Here is a 16,541-nt window from a genome sequence, read left to right as displayed (position 1 = left end):
AAAAAGAAGGGGTAGGTGAGAGTGTTTGCATTTGGAGGTCAGACTGGTTGTAGAGCTCAGCACGAGCCTGGTGTTGACCTTTGCCCTCTGGGTGACCTTTTGACCAGCAGCAGCTCTACCTGGTGTGTCTTCCTCTGTACTCATTCCTGGCCATTATAGTCTTACTTAGACACAACCCTACTTCTGAAAGATACATGGGTTTTTGTGGATGTGGATGTGTGTGTGTGTGTTTATCTGTGTCTGTTTGTGTACTCAGGCTTGGCTTCCTTTTAAGGCAAATAAGGCTCGTGTTTTTGTGCCTGTGTGGTTAGGTTTTTTTTTGGCTTTTAAAGCAAACAAACCCCTCTACACGCCTTGCATATATTCTTCCCTCGCTGTATATTTGCATAAGGGAGACAGATGAAGACGACTCTTTTTGTGAGCGTGTGTGTGTGTGTGCACCCTGCTGTCCAGAGAAGTGCATTTAAGCCATTTCAAAACACAGCTGATCCTGCGTCTTAACCTTGAGCTCTGTCCACACCCAAACCCTGACTCTGCACCTGTATGTGTTATCTATGCGTGTTACATCTCCTTTGCCTCCAAGTTTGGCGACAGACACTATCCCTTAATGATTAATGCAGGTGGAGAAATAGATTGAGAGAGAGAGAGAGAGCGAGAGAGCGAGAGAGAGAGAGAGAGAGAGAGAGTGGATGGAGCCAGAGAGATTGGATGCCGCTGTGTAAATGACGTCTGTTTTTCTTTCTGTTGCAAAGTCGGCACCCCCCGCTGTGTTTAGAGAGCGAGAAAACTTTAGACAGGCACAGACTTGTTGTGCGCACACACATACACACAAACACACGCACATGCACTTGAGGACCTTGGGTGGATTAGCTGGAGCTTGGCGGTGGAGACAGAGATGCTTGCGTGCTCGCTTCCTCCCCCGCCACCACCACCTCCATCCCACCTCCGCTCCTCAGCGCCACTCCTGCTCGCCTGCCCGGGGCCAGGCTCAGGTTTCAATAAGAAGGGAGGGTGGTAAAAATAACCCCTGCTTTCTTCTGCTTCTCCCTCCTCCTCCTCATCCTCTTTCTCCCTCTTCTAACTCCCTAACCGCCTCCCCATATCCCCCTCCACCCTTACCTTAGATCATGTTACTATTGACAGAGAGAGGGAGGAGGGAGGTCAGAGGGAGAGATTAAGTGTGGGGACTGACAGCCAGATAGATATCATACACCACATCATCTTCACAACACCTTAAACACAGCAGCAGTATTACACACACACATATACACACACATGGTGGAAGAAGCTGAGCCTTTTGCTTTTTTGTTTGTAGTCCACATTAAAAACAGTCAAACTCCAGTACAGTAAACCCTACTTATAACCTTTCACCCTATGCTAATGTAACTGCATGGTTACTGCTGTGCTTTCTGTCAGAGAAGTAGTGAGTTCGTGCTAGGGTCAGACTCAGACCATTAACAATGCATGGCTGTACGTGTATAGCTTCATCCAAAGAGGTTTCCAGTCCATCAGTGCTGTCTTCTTAATGAATCATTCGCTCATGTTTTCTGGCTGATATTTGAAGAAGGCTGTATGCCAGAGAGTACAGTAATCATCAAAAATATGTAAAATAGAAGGTGTGTAAAATGAATTCTGGGTAAACTCTCTGTGTTTGCATTTTGTGATGTTTTTTTTTTTGTTAGAACTGCATAAGGAATGGTTTTTATTCTAAAAAATACACCTGCCTTATTGGCCAAAGTCGCAAAAATGTGACAGAGAAACATTCCCTCCCTCCAAATTGTGAATTCTGGTGTTTGGTATAGACTCTGTGACCAGTCGAAGCACCAGTGAGTGAGCCCTTCATTCAGAAAAAGGTGGACTCACTAGTATTAGATTGAATTCTTCCCTTGTCCGTTTGCTGGGCTGGTAAACAGCGATGTTCTGTGTTCAGTTGAATGAGGTCCTGAAATGTGATTTTGAGTCTTAAACTACAAATTTTCCAAATCTGTGACCTCTGGCTGCTGTTTGAAGCTGCGTAGTAAATTTGATGCAAGTATGCGCTTGGGCCAAATTCCTCACAATCATGACATGACATGGAGATGAATGTGGATGAATACGTAACATTATTATTTAATCATATGCTGAAGAGAGTTCAGTGTGCAACATTAGGTAAATAGCTAGTTATAGCCTAATAGAGTTGTCTGCAGGTTTCAGGTTATGAGTTGGATATTGACTGTCACTGATTGGTTATAAAATGAGTGTCTCCCTCCTCTCCTCAGAGAACTCCCAGAGTCCAGTGGTGGAGGCAGGCGGCAGCCACGGCCACATGAGCCCTGAGGAGCAGTACAGGCGCATGATGTCAGCGCTCAGCGAGCAAGGGTCCTATGAGGAGCAGCAGCAACGGCTCTACCAGCTGGCGAGCAGCATGGTTCTGCCCGGCCACGGTCAGTCCACAGACTCTGTATTTGTGTGTGTGTGTGTGTGTGTGTGTGTGTGTGTGGGGTCATCATCATTCTCGCTGTCATCGTATTAGCTTTCAAATATCTGCAGTGCACTCGAATTTACCTCAGTGCACAGTTGATTTTTAGATTCAGAATAGCGTTTCCTACTCTACCAGTAAGAATTGACACATGAAAGATCTGGATGTACTTTTCCTTTAGTTTTTCTCTTTATTTTGAAGTAACTTTAGAGGTAGTTTGAAGTAACTTGAGATTTACTTCAAAAAGAGATTTTCTTTTGGAAGCACTTCACCAGCTTTTATAAAAACACCTCTTCCATCACCTGTCACCAAGTCACCGAGATGCAGCACTACTTTGTAACACCCAAGTGTAGCGCTGCGTTCAGGGTACCATGTTAAGGTGTGCCACACGGCTGCCATTGTAAAAAAAAAAAAACCCAGCCACGGAGACGGCTGACATTTCTATTTGTGGTGCATGCCCACCCGGTGTCAAAGTGTCACTCAGGGTGATTTCTGACCACCATGGCTCTCCGTTGTTAACAACACCCACAAGCCTTCGCATGCATCACCGCCACGATTGATCCGGGAGCTCTCATTGGCTGCCTGCCAACCCTCTAAATCTCCAAACACCCTGGAAACCACCAGTGTGTCCCAGTTTTTCTCAATTTCTACAGACACATAAAATTTACTGGTTTTAGCTTAAGAGAATTGTAGTTTGGTAGGGGAAAAAGGAAAATGAGAAAAGTTGCCTCGTTTGGATTTTATAAGTTGGTTTTATATTCATTTCACTGTGCCTGCCATTAAATGTTAACCTTTTTCTCACATTTTTGTAAAGAATGTAACATTAAGTCCTACTGGTCTTTATGAGCTATTTTGCAGTAGCATAAATCCAATCGATGCCCTGGCCGGATTGTAGTTGGAGCTACTTTTATTTTTATTTGATTAGTAATGATTTTTAATTGCTGGCTGCAAATCTAGGGGGCGAAGCCTATAAACGCTTTAATTGCCTTTTCCCCGTGTCTTGGAGGAGTTAGAGGCAAGATGCGGTGTATTGTGGGGGTTTTATGGCCCAGGGTGCAGCCTGATCGCTGGCTTCCTTTCCCAGAAGCCTTGCTGGTATGAGGCAGACGCTCTGGCGCAATACAGACATACCCACTCCCTTTCTTCACTTCCACATTCCTAATCGTTTGATAGTTTCCACACTGTCCTTTATTCTGCACACGTGCATTCTTCTTCCAAGCCCCACTTAAAAGCTTTCTATGTGCAGAAGAAGAGAAAAGCGGTGAAGACAAACCAGGAATATGAGTAAAAACAATAAAACCTGAGGAGAGAGGAAACAGAGACGAGGGAAGAGTGAATAAATAACTTCTCCCGGAGCAAGAAATCAAGGAAAGTTTACAGTTTATTAATGATGCTGAGGTCACACTCTACAATATAATACAACTATCATTTAAAATACAACTTCACGGTTAAGATTTCCTTATAGCGTCATGCGTATTTACTTCCTTTTGCTTTGTGTTTGCGCGTCAGATCCTCTAAGTGGATGATGAGCCATGAGCATCGCAGGCTTTGCCAACGCTCCCTGACAGCCAAGCCTTTGGTGCCTAATATTTCCTTTCTTCCACACCTGGCAACTTCCTCCATCTATCCACCGTCTGCTTACAAGTTTATGTAGAAAACGTATTATAACACCACCTTCACATCCTCCCTTTCTCCAATTAACAGTTGGAGCTAGTCAAGAAACTGACACTCTCAGACAAACAGTCTAGGAGGTGGGACAGAGGAACGGCTGTTTTGTCTCTTGAGAGGCTGACGCTAATCACTTCAGCGAGAGCCCCTTGACATTGACCTGGTGTCCGATGGGGCCCCTGTGACCCCCCTCCTCCCTCCCGCTTGGGCCCCCACCACCATCTCTCCTATACATCTCCATCTCAAGCATTGCTTTTATACCACCTCCTCCTCCTCCTTTTCCTTACCCCCACCTCCAACTTTCCCTTTAGCCTTGGTCCCCGCAGAGCATCCTTTCATGTGTTTGAAGTGTCGGGCACAGAAAATTAAAGTGTGTGTGCGTGAAAGAGGCAGGGGTGAGGAGGAACTCTGTGTGCTTGTGTATGAATGTGTAGGTGCAAGGTGCTGTTTGAGAGGTTCTCTCTGGACCTGATGGGCAAAAGAAGAGTAGGGAAGGGGAGGGGGAGGAGGGGGCTGAAATTGGGGGTGGAGGTGGAGGGGTGGAAGTGGTTGTAGAAATGGCCAGGAGGGCTTTCCCTCCCTCTTCATGATGAAAGGAGAGCGGGGGAGAGAGAAAAGAAAAAGAGAGGTGGGGGTAGAGATCCAGATGAAAGTGAAGGGAGGGGTGGGATGGAAGGGGGTGCGCTTCTGTTTTGTCTCCTGCAGTTTGGTCTGATTTGAAACCGTACTCAACATCTCTTTATCATCATCACCCCAAAGAGCCTGGAAACTCCGGCACGTGATTGGTCAAAGTACAGACAGTCGAAGGCATTCAGTGCGACAAACTCGCCACATATTTACTGCTGGCTAAGCCCAAGATACTGGCTGAATGCCTCTTCCTGAAAAGATACTTAATTTTCTGGTGTATGGTGCGCTTTAGCGGATGGATGTCGGCTTTTGTGTACCTGCCAGTCCACCAAATCCATCACGAGGCCGGGCGAGCTGTATCAGTGCAGCGGTCCTCTGCATTCTCACGCCGAGAAAAACCCGGCTTAACCGAGGGGATTTAGGCCCAACTCCAGGAATGATGGCGGGGAGAAAAATGGGATGGCACAAAAGAGGGATAAGCAGGATGGGTCCGAGTGGTAAACTGGGACCTCCCAAAATAACTCATGCAAAGGAAGAGGGGTGTGTGTGTGTGTGTGTGTGTGTGTCCTCAATTAGGACTCTAATTTGCAGTTGGAGGGACTCTCTCCTTGTGTTCCTGCAGCTGCAACACGAAGAGTTTTAGCACACACACACACACACACACACACACACACACACACACACACACAGACACACACACACACTGAAGGTTAGAGCCCCAGGTGACCCTGCTCTTCTCAGTTCACATGAAAGAGAATTACAGAGAGTGGGGGGGGGGGGGGGGGGGGGTGAAGCTTTGCAAACATGTACTGGATAAAAAGAGAATGGAATAAGAAGAAATAGTAGACAAAGAAATTACTAAAATGAACGAGAATACAGCTTGATTATCTGGCTTTAAAAGGGCACTCGACTGACGTACACATCAAAGTCAGAGCTGCCATTGAGGACTCACAAATTGGGTTTAGACTGAAATGTGTTTGACTGAAACAAAATAAAATAAACATTATTTAGTATTCTCCACCAGAATTACATACAAGCAGTATAAAATAGATTCTGAAACACATTACAAATTTTAAGATTACAGAAAATACAATTGAACAGTGAAATTGATTCATAAAATGTGATATTTCATGAATTTTTGAGAAATGTTCACACAGTTTGGTTTGTGGCTTAGGTCAATGGGGTTCAGCTGGTGGAATTTGGACTTGTAACCTCAGTATTTTTCTGGCTCTGGCCCTGGTCAGAGTCACTTTACTAATCACAGTAATACTCAGCCAGTTGTATAAAGTCTTCTGTGGCTCTGGAACAATCCAGAGAGAAATTTACTCAAGTGATGTCTCATCACGACACATTTTTTAATACAAAGCTTGCGTTACAAACTGGGTGTGTGGAGTTGTAAAGACGTAGGTGTTTACAAGGCAGGGGGAGACTAGTTCCAGTGTTTTTAGAGCTCGGTCTGCAGCGAAGTTAGGGTCTCTCCCTTGTTTCATTCATTGGCTGCAGTATAGTCAGGATATCTCTGGCCCTGCAGCATCGATTTTGACCATTCTTTTTTAAAATCTGTTGCTTGGAAGTCCCCAAACTTTGTGAAAGTGCAATACTAAATCACTGGAGTACCCCTTTAACTCACCAAGTCATACAAAATAATTGGTGAGTTGGGATTGTGACCACAGGAAACTCATAGAGGTCAACTCTTCCACCCTGTCACCACTGCACCATGTATGCAAGTGCACAACAGACTGTGTGTGTGTGTGTGTTTGTGTGTGCACTCTAGGGCTCCAGTTCCCTCTGATCCCTCCCTTATCTCCTACCCCCCCCCACACACACACACACACACACACCCCCTTGTCTGCCGCCAGCCGAGTCCCTTGCGGCCTGGCGCAGCAAACAGATCGATACACCGGAGCTAGGCCGCATTAATATCTGTCGCTTCACCCCCCCACCCCCACCCCGGCGCCTGCTCAACTGCTTCAGCACGCACACACACTCACACTCACACACACACACACACACAGAAACACACAGTCAGGCACACACATGCAAGCACCTAAATCACACAGACACACACAAACACACGTCACACCCGTACCGGCGGCGGAAATGGCCCCTAGCTCCCGAGGGATCTGTCTAATTAAAAAAGAGGGGGTGAGGGGTGGGGGGTGGCGGAGAAGAGCGGAGAAAGAGGATAGATAGATTGAGGCAGAGAGAGGGAGGAGAGAGAGCGCAGGATGGATTTTTCTCTCATTAGAAGCCATGTCTCTTGGTGTGGCCTGGCCTGGCTGATAATGATGAGGCCTCTTCTCCTACAAGGGCGAGAGAGAACCGGGGTTGCTGGGAGAGGGAGAGAGCGAAAGAGAGAGAGAGGGGATGAGTGAAGAAAGAGGTGGAATGAGGCGAGTGGTAGAGGGCAGAAGGTGGAGAGAGAGGGCAGGCAGAGATAGAGGGGGAAGGTGTGATGGTGGCGGAGGTGGAGAGGGATTAAAAAAAAAAACGCTCTGCGCCCGATGTGTATAGCCATTTTTTTTTCTCACTCGTACACACCGGTCATTATTTGTTTTGAAAACATCATCACACGCCACCATTTTCCATGCCGTCTTTCATTTTTCTTTATTTGCTCATATTTGCTTGAAACTGGTCAGCTCAGTTCCAAAGTGTGACAGATGGATTTGAGCGCTATGTGCTAATTTCATACACCTCTGCCAAAATGTCTGTTTTGTTTATCCTTGTTCAGTGTGTGTGTGCGTTTATGTGCTTATGTGTGTCTCTACGCATATATGGATATAACATGGGGATTAGAAAATGCATGAAAATCATTTTCAGTATTAATGTGGAATGAGCCAAGTGGACTTTTTATGAGCTATCTGCGTACTTAGCCCTCACATTCATCACTACAGGACAATAAACAACGTTTTAAAGTGTGCCTCACTTCTGCTATTTTGCCTGAAAACTTAATGTAACGGTCACACTTAAAGAAGCCATCAACTCTAAGCTGGTGAAATGTATAGTCAGTAGGATTTTTAAAAATGTTCCATACAAAGCTGCATTTCTGTTAATATCAGAGATGAGCAGCTGGATACTAACTTTGTTTTTATCCTCCCCTCTCTTCCCCTGAATTCTTTCCTCCCCTCTGCTTTCTTCCTCTGAGTCCGTCTTTTCTTTCCCCTTTGCCTCAACTATTAATCCTTCATCATCTTTGTCATGTCAACTCTATCTTCCCATCTCTCTCCCTCCTCTGTGCTTTCCCCTGTTTTGTCCGTTCGCTCCTCATTCAGACATGCTGCGTGCCCGTCAGGAGGCGTTGGCTGCAGCGGTGAGGAATCCAGCGGCCTTAGAAGCTCACCTGCCCTCGGCGGGCAGCTCCTCTTCCTCCAGCCAGAGACGCAAGCAGGGTCTGCCGCAGCACCGGGACGCACATTACACCGACAGGTAAGAAGCGGATGCAAACACACACCCGCTTGAAAGCCAAATCTCTACGTCAGCCCAGCCTTAGCTAGCTGTTGAAACTGCAATACCCTGCCCTGCTTGCAATACCAGCATTATTCATCATTAATAAAGCCCAACACCCACATCCTCTACACACACATACATATTGCATAAGAGGCCCCAGTTGATGTGAGCACATGAAAATGTAGAAATCACAGTTGGGAGAAAGAGTAGAAGGAGTTAATAACCTGCCAGTTTGCATCACGTTTGCACTTTTCCTTCCATTCTTCCACCCATTCCCAGCTTCTTCAGCAAGATCTCATATTTGGCTTTTCCAGTGTGCCGCAGTGCACGTGTCTGTGTGTGAGAATGTATGTGCATCTCCACATACATGGCTAAACTAAGGATCCAATAACCTCTTGGCTACCACTGTGGAGCTGCACGCCTGCATCCCCGGCTCTTCCTCCCTCCTCTCCCCCCAGCGCTGGCCCCTGCGCCTCCCAAACAAAGCCGGGGGCAGCGGGAGTGGGCGGGTAATTGCTTGTCGATTATTTATGTGGCGCGGAGAGAGGCGGGGGATCGATAATGGGCCGGCGGTGCGGCAGCAGGGGGGGAGGGTGTGTGTGTGTGTGTGAGAGAGACAGAGAAGGGGGTGGTGAGGGATAGGGGTGGGGATATAAGCAGGAAGCAGAGCGGCCAGGCGCTGTGTGGTGCAGCTCTGGGAGGCTGTGGGGGTGTATATATTGTGTGTGTGTGTGTGTGTGTGTGTGTGTTGAGGCAAGGAGGGGGGGCTGATTGTTCGTGTGTTTGTTCCATTTTTCAAGCTGGTGGTCTGCATGTGTGCTCATCTATGTGGATTGAATTTGGGTTTGTTTGTGGGAATATGTCTACTAATTGTGTGTGTGTGCGTGTGTGTGTGTGTGCGTGTGTGAGAGAGAGAGAGGCCAGTAGTGCAGTGTGAATGTAGTCAGTGAGCCGCGGCTGTTCTCCGACAGCACACAGAGTAATTAGCCACACAGGACCGGGGAGAGTTAACTAGGCCTCACCCTCCCTTCCTCCATCCATCTCGACCACACTCCGTCCCACTCTAGCTCCCCCTGCCTCCTCCTTAACCCTTTCACTCCCAATATGTGAATAAAAAAAGAGGGGTTAATGAGGAAAATATGCTGAAGTGCCCTTTCCATCACTTGTACCACTGTCCAAATGAGAGAATGGAAGAAGAAAAGGGGAAAAGACGAAGAGTGATGCAAAACCTGTAAGATGTTTCATTCGTACATACTGATACTACAGGGCCAAAAGTACATGGACACATACTTTTGTGTTCTTTTGGTCTGGGGCTTCACATCAAGGGAAATGTTAATGCTAGGGTATAAAATAATTTTAGACAACAGCTTCCAACTTTGTGGCAACAGGAAGGCCCCCTCGTGTTCAACATGACAGTGCCCCCGTGCAGGCTCCATAAATACATGGATTTCCCAGTTAGGTGTGAAATAACTTGACTGGCCTCCATAGAGCCCTGACCCCATCCAACACCTTTGGGATGGGATGAACTGAACTGAACCAACATCAGAGCCCAACCTCATTAATGCTCTTGTGGCTGAGGGGCAGCAAATCCCCGCAGCCAGGTTCCAACATCTCGTGGAGGCTGATATAGCAGTATATTAATGCCCATAGGTATAGAATGAAATGTTCAGCAATCTAATGTGGGTGTAATGTCCACATACTTTTGGGTATGTAGTGCACATGTGTCTCTAAAGGCCTGACTGTACCCACCCCCCCATGAAAAATACAGAACTTGCAAACAAAAAAAAGAGAGACCAAATTAAGAAGAAACCTGAGAGTGGGATGAGTGAAGAGAAAATTAAAATCAAGATAATTGGTGAGTAAAAGCAAAAACCAGAGAGGCAGAGAATGTGAATATGCGACGGAAGCTCTTCCCCTCACTAACTCTCTCCGTGGCTCACCTTTCCATCGACCCCTCATCATTGATTATCTGGGGCCCATTAGGGCCCATTGTTAAAAACAAATCATTAGGGCCGCTCGATGGGCTTAGAGCCTGGCGCTCCATTTGTCTGGCCTTAAATGGCACTAAGCTCACCAAGCATCTGCAAGGCAAATAGGGGAGGGATGGAGAAAAGCAGAGAGAAAGGGGGAGAGAGAGAGAGGAAGTGGAAAACATGGGAGCTTAAAATGGGGATGAAGAGAGGGAAGCAAAAGAGAAAAAGAGAGGAGATGGTGAGAGAACGAAGTGACGGAGAGAGAGAGAGAGAGAGAGATGAACCAAAATAGGGAGTGAGGAGATCGAGAGAGTGTGAGATAAGAGGAGGGAGGGAGAGAGAGAGCGAATGAGATAGAGGGCGAGAGAGAGCGTGGAGGGAGCCTCATCCATTTTAATGAGCTTCCTGTGTAAATGTGTTCCTGCGGAGAAGGAGCCGAGGGCGGCCGCGCGGCGCTCCTAATCCCCCCACGCTCCCGTCATTAAGGGCAGCCCTGTCACACACACCCTACACGCACACCCGGACACACACACACACATTTACATAGAAGCACATACACACACACACAGCCTGGGCTGCTGCGGGACGGGACCGCTGTCGCCACTCTGACAGGTCGTCACACACCAGTGAATTCCCCAGGAGCCCCTGGCCTCACTGCAGGCAGAGAGAGGCAGAGAGAGGCAGAGAGAGGCAGAGAGAGAAAGAGAGAGAGAGAGAGAGAGCATCCAGTCATATAGTTTTGCGTGATTATGAGCTCACCTTGCATTTGTGAATTTGTGTATTTTCAATCTCATGCAAAAACTAGGTGACTGTTTTTGCCTTGTCTTTTTATAGCATGTTAGTGGTTTGCCAACAAAATGCACAGATAGGGCTAAAAGAAAACCACACACACTCACACACAGACAGACAAACATGAACACACACACACACAGCCCCAGAGCAAAACGACTAATGTCTGCCACTCCTCCCTTAAAATTGCCTCCTATAAAAGGAGGAATAGAGGGAGAGATGGAGGAGGGGAGTGTCAGACACTCTCTCTCTCTCTCTCTCTCTCTCTCTCTCTCCCCGTGATTAGGCCTAATTATGGTGGCGCAGACGCCTGGCAGCCCCAGTCATGCAGCTTTAATTGACCGTTATTCATCTGCGGGCTAACGCTAGGCAAGGGTAGGCGGTGCGAGGAGAGGGAAGAAAGAAAGGGAGGGAATATCAGAAAGGGGGGTGATGGGAGTTTGGCATGCGGGAGCCATGGCTGGGGTGGATGGGTGTTTTTTTGCGGGCGCCTTAGCGTAGCCTAGTGGAACTGCGTGTCGCAAGGCTAATTGCTAGCCCCGAGGGATTAGGCCAGGTGATTACACACTGGGCGGTGTAATTACATAAGCAGCGGCTAGCGGGGCCCCGGCTCGCGGCTCCGGGGTCACGCGCCGCAGCCCTCACCCAAGATTAATTGGAGCTGCCACTGGAGTGCGAGGCACCGCCGGAGAGAGCGGTTATACGATTAGCATTAACATTTCAGCGGCGGAGGCAATCGATGAATGGTTTTCACCCCCCCGCACACCACCACCCTCTCAGTGCTGGCTCCAACCCCCCCATCTCATCTCCCTGCTCTTGTATGCGTGCCCTCCCTCCTTGCAGTTCCTCTCTTTCTCTCTCTTTCTCTCTCTCTCTCTCTCTCTCTCTCTCTCTCCTTTTCCCTCACCATTTAGTGAGGCAGGAGACATGCAGGCGCTAGCTAATTTGAACACGTTTGCAAAACAATATTTGCGGTTGCATGCGTCCCCGTGTTGGTTTTGATTTTGTTGTTTTCCTCAGCTTGTTTCCCATGTATGCTTTTGTGCGGCGGCAGTCACACACAGCTGAGCTCTGATTGGTGTGATAGCAGCAGCACAGGAGGAGAGAAACGAGAGACAGGAGAGGGAAGAGGAGAGGTGTGGGTAGGAAGCTAGAGAGCGAGCTCAGACCCCGGAAACAGCTGTGGTCTGAGACACTGAGTGGGCAGAGAGCATCATGATCCACTCCAGGCTCAAACCCTCACACACTTTTGACACTTTCAGAGGGTCGAGGTGCAGATGCCTCACTCTTCTGACAGCGTTTCATCTGCTTCTTCATAACAAATGTCGCTGTTCCCAGGAAAATGTGCCCGAAACCGAGAGAGAAACAGAGAAAGGGATAGAATGAGAGAAAGGATTACAGTGGAGAAAAAGAAGTGGGAGAGACGGGACAAGGCTGGGGTAAAGAGATGGGATGAGATGGAGTGATGAAGAGGCGAGAGAAAAGTACATAGAGAGAGGTGAAAGAAATAAAAGTGGAGGAAAAGAAAAGAGTGAACAAGACAGATTTTCAGAGGTCATAGAGAAGTAGAGAGACGGGAGTAAAGAACAGCAAAAAAAAGATGGGTAAGACAGAACAAGAGACGGAGGGAGAGTGAGAAAGGTGAGAGGCGCCTTTCCCCCTCAAGGAGGACAAAAGACGAAGCCAATAATGGAGAGGCCTTTTCAGAAGCAGAGGTTGCAGGACGCTCCATCTTTTCACTGGTTTCAATGCAGCCTAGAGAGAGAGAGGGAGAGAGGGAGGGGGGACAGGGAGAAGGGCGTAAAAAAGGGAGAGAAGAGAGGAGGGATGAGTGTTAATTAGAAGGTCCTTCAGCCCGTGGCCCCGGTCAAGACGCAGAGGCCGCCCCAGCTGTCGGAGCATGACACACTGGCATTGTGCATTCAGCCCTCATTATGTGTGTGGGTCTAGAGTTGTGTGTGTGTGTATGTGCGAGGCGGCAGGGGAAGGAAAGGCTGCAGTCCAGGGTACAGCAATGGCCAGCGGCGCTTGCTGCGGCGTGACAAGACTGATGAGGCACTGGGGCGACGCAGGGGCCTCTGGAGCTCCACTGATAAAAATACACCGCATACATTGGTGTGGCAGCGTGCGCACACACACACACACACACACACACACACACACACACACACAAAGAAAGAGTTGAGACGTACTGAGAGCAGAGAAAAACACAAAATGATTACAACTAGTCTTTTAAACATAGGGAATCCTACATTATACATCCCTCCACACTTAATGCTTTTATCATTTTAAAGTATCCAATGAAATCCAAATTGAACTTAAATGTTGTTCTTTTTCATATTGTGTCCACAGAGAACTGTCACACCCTCCACCCCTACTGTCCCCTCCAACTGGCCCTCACATCGCCTTAGGACCCCACCTGCGGCCTCCATTCCTGGGCATGCCCTCAGCTCTTTGCCAGGCCCCTGGTGAGTCACCAATTATGCTAAGGCTAAATGGATAATACTAATGCAAAGCACCAAGGGGTATGCAGATGGTATGCTGGGCAGGTACATATACTTGTAAAAAAAAAAAAAGAAAAAGTTTTTTATATCATTATGATTATTATGTACAGTGCACTGATATGAAGAAAAGGTTCCATGGCTCTCTATCAAACCAGAGGATTCAATTATATATTTTAAAATGTCATAAAAGGTATGGTAGTTGCAGGACATTAGCTTTAGAACGTTTTCCAGTAAACATTTTAAACCGTTAACATGTTTTCTCTGGGGTTTGCGTTATTTCCCCATGGTTTCTAACATTTGGGACTTTACATGTCACTTTTTAAATGTTTGCTCACAGGTGTGTATTTTCTTGTTGTTTCTATCACAGGTTACGGTTTCCTCCAGCCAGCTCAAGCTGAGATCTTTGCTCGGCAACAGGAGATGTTGAGGAAGCAGAATCTGGCCAGGTGTGTGTGTGTGTGTGTGTGTGTTGTAATGTTACAGTATGTAATAATAGTGTCATTAGGGCAGCCATGTATAATGGTAGCTAAAAGTTAAGAGTAGCTTCAAGATGCAACTTGGGTTTTTTTGGGGGAGAATCCAAACTTTGTATGTTTTGAATATACACCCACCCAAGCAGCGTTGTAAATATGAAATACTGTAAAATTGTAAACATTTGGCCTGTACATTAAAGTCCCTGTGTGTTTCACTGCCTCAGACTTGAGATGTCGGCAGATCTGCTGAGACAGAAGGAGTTAGAAAGTCTCCACCAGCGACAGCAGCAGCAGCAGCAGCAGCAGCGTCTTCTGGGCTCCGACCCTCTGGGGGCTCTACCTCCTGGACTTCCCCCTGACCATCCTGCCCTGCGGAACCTCCACGACATCCCAGAGGGCCATCCGCTCCGTGAGGAACTAGCCCGCCGCTCAAATGCAATGCTGGTGCTTCGCCATGGGGCCGCCACACCCCTCCTAACCCTCAACCACCACCACCACCAGCAACAACCAGGGGTGCCCTCCACACCCAAAGACACCCAGGCACAGAGCTCCACTGCTGGGCCAGATACCGAATCCAGGAAGGCCCGCAGGGGGCCCCAGACACAGGTCCGTGCTGGCGATCACACAGGAGGAAGAGAGGACAGAGGAAGGGAGGGAGACAGAGAGATGCAAGATGAGGAGATGAAGGACTCTGACAGTGAGACAGAGATGTGTGAGATGAGGCAGGACAATGTCAGTGCCAAGTCCAGCAGTAAACCCAGGGACAGGGAGAGAGACAGGGGCAAAGAGACTGGCAGCAAGGGAGCGTGTGACAGTGCCAAGGAGACTGGAGAGAGCTCAGGCAGGCTGAGCGCCCCTTGTAGTTCAGCAGGTACAGAGTCACCCAGTCGCCACCTCTTCACCCCTGGACTGGGCAAGGCTGATGTCAAGTACCACCTGCCACCTGGGTTCATGCCACCGCTGCCTGCTCTTCACGCCCAGTCGTTGCCCTTTGGATTCCCCTACGCCAACCCCTACTTTCACACGGGTGAGACACACACACACACACACACACACACACACACACACACACACACACACACACACACACAAAGGCCGAAAGCTGACATGCGAAATCCATTAGCGTCACTCTCTCTGTGTGCGTGTCTCCAGTGACCTCTACCTGTTAGGGGCCCTGCCTCTGACCCCAGTGTGACCCTCATGCACACCAGCAGCAGCACAGCCATGTGAGCAGAGAGGAGGGGGAGGGGGTTGTTTGTTCACATACATACTGTGCACACACACACTTGTCCATATGTGCAATAACATATCAGAACACTGGGTATACTTTCTGCAAACATAAGAAAACTACCATGAACTAACTTTATCTGTCCATTATACAAACTCCCACCATGAGCAGCTTCACGACAGAAGATGGAAATCCAGGGAGTAGAGCTGAAACTATTTGTTGATTTATCCATAAATCACGACAGAACGTTATTCCACAACTTTGTTGGTGATCAATTATTAGTATATGTGATTTATGAAGCAATAGTACCAAACGTTCACTGGTTTAACCTTCTCAGTGTGAGGATTTGCAGCTTTTCTCTGTTTTATATCGTTGTACATTGACTATCTTTGGGTTTTTTAAGTGTTGGACACAAACAACTCTAAGCTAAAGCTAAAAACTTTGAAATTCTGATGGCCATTTTAACTGTGTTCTGACAGTTTATACAAAACAAATTAAACATAATCCACAGATTAAGTGATATTCAAAATAATCGTTACTAGTTAGTTAGATTACTGACCCAATTCCATCTGACTGTCTCTTAATTTGTTAAATTAAAAGCTTTTCTTCTCAAACGCAGCATGACTGAACTTAACAGGACAAAAGAACATTTTTCTAAAATGTATCTCTTTCGTGTCTTTAAGCTTGCAGTTTTCAGGTTTTGCATCACTAAAAAAACGTATGAAACAGCAGCAAGACCCTGAGTCTTAATAGCAACTTTGTACCCGGTGTTTATATTGACACATCATTTTCACCCACTGCTGCTCTTTCAGGCTCTATGGGAGGTCTTTTCATGGATGGGGAGGACTCCGCCACAGCAAACCCTGTGGAGGACATCAGCAAGTGGAGTGTGGAGGACGTGTGTGGCTTCATAAGCAGCCTGGCTGGATGTGCTGAATACACACAGGTGAGAACACAGGGAGAGGGAGGAGAGAGAGAGAGGGGAGGAGATGGAGGCCAGGGGCAGGCTGACCACTAACCATAGAAGAAGAATAGTGACCAAGACGTAGTACATACTACTGTAGGTTTTTTAAGGGCATCTCATTACGTTTAGGCAGCAGCACTAAACCTGCACAGCAGTTTTTTCAAGTTTATTGTGAATGTGTGCGGATGCATGAATGGTCACAATTGCAGCCATGTTTGTGGGCTTTATAGCAGTGCATGTAGATGTACACCTGTAGCTTGTGTGAATGAAATTCGTATTTGTGTGTGTACAGCCATACATTGTTCCAAAATGAAATATCCAGTATTTGAGAAAAGTGAACCAATCTTACCTTAATTTCTGTCCATCTTTAACAAAACAGAGCATAGCAAAATATTTAAAAATGTGCTCTT

The 16,541-nt window shown here is 47.4% G+C and overlaps 1 protein-coding gene across 1 annotated transcript in view; it reads left to right on the top strand.

Moving 5' to 3' along the window:
• The window catches only part of samd11 (sterile alpha motif domain containing 11), a 48,860-nt gene that overhangs the window by 30,997 nt on the left and 1,322 nt on the right, over positions 1–16,541 (top strand). The window contains exons 6-11 of the mRNA XM_070911022.1: positions 2,259–2,423; positions 8,026–8,179; positions 13,315–13,430; positions 13,834–13,912; positions 14,164–14,966; positions 15,980–16,113. Of these exons, the coding sequence (XP_070767123.1) occupies positions 2,259–2,423; positions 8,026–8,179; positions 13,315–13,430; positions 13,834–13,912; positions 14,164–14,966; positions 15,980–16,113 (1,451 nt within the window). The remainder of the gene's footprint in view (positions 1–2,258; positions 2,424–8,025; positions 8,180–13,314; positions 13,431–13,833; positions 13,913–14,163; positions 14,967–15,979; positions 16,114–16,541) is intronic.

Source organism: Enoplosus armatus, chromosome 8 (assembly GCF_043641665.1).
Source record: "Enoplosus armatus isolate fEnoArm2 chromosome 8, fEnoArm2.hap1, whole genome shotgun sequence".
NCBI lineage: Eukaryota > Metazoa > Chordata > Actinopteri > Centrarchiformes > Enoplosidae > Enoplosus > Enoplosus armatus.
This window is presented reverse-complemented; position numbering and strand designations above follow the sequence as displayed.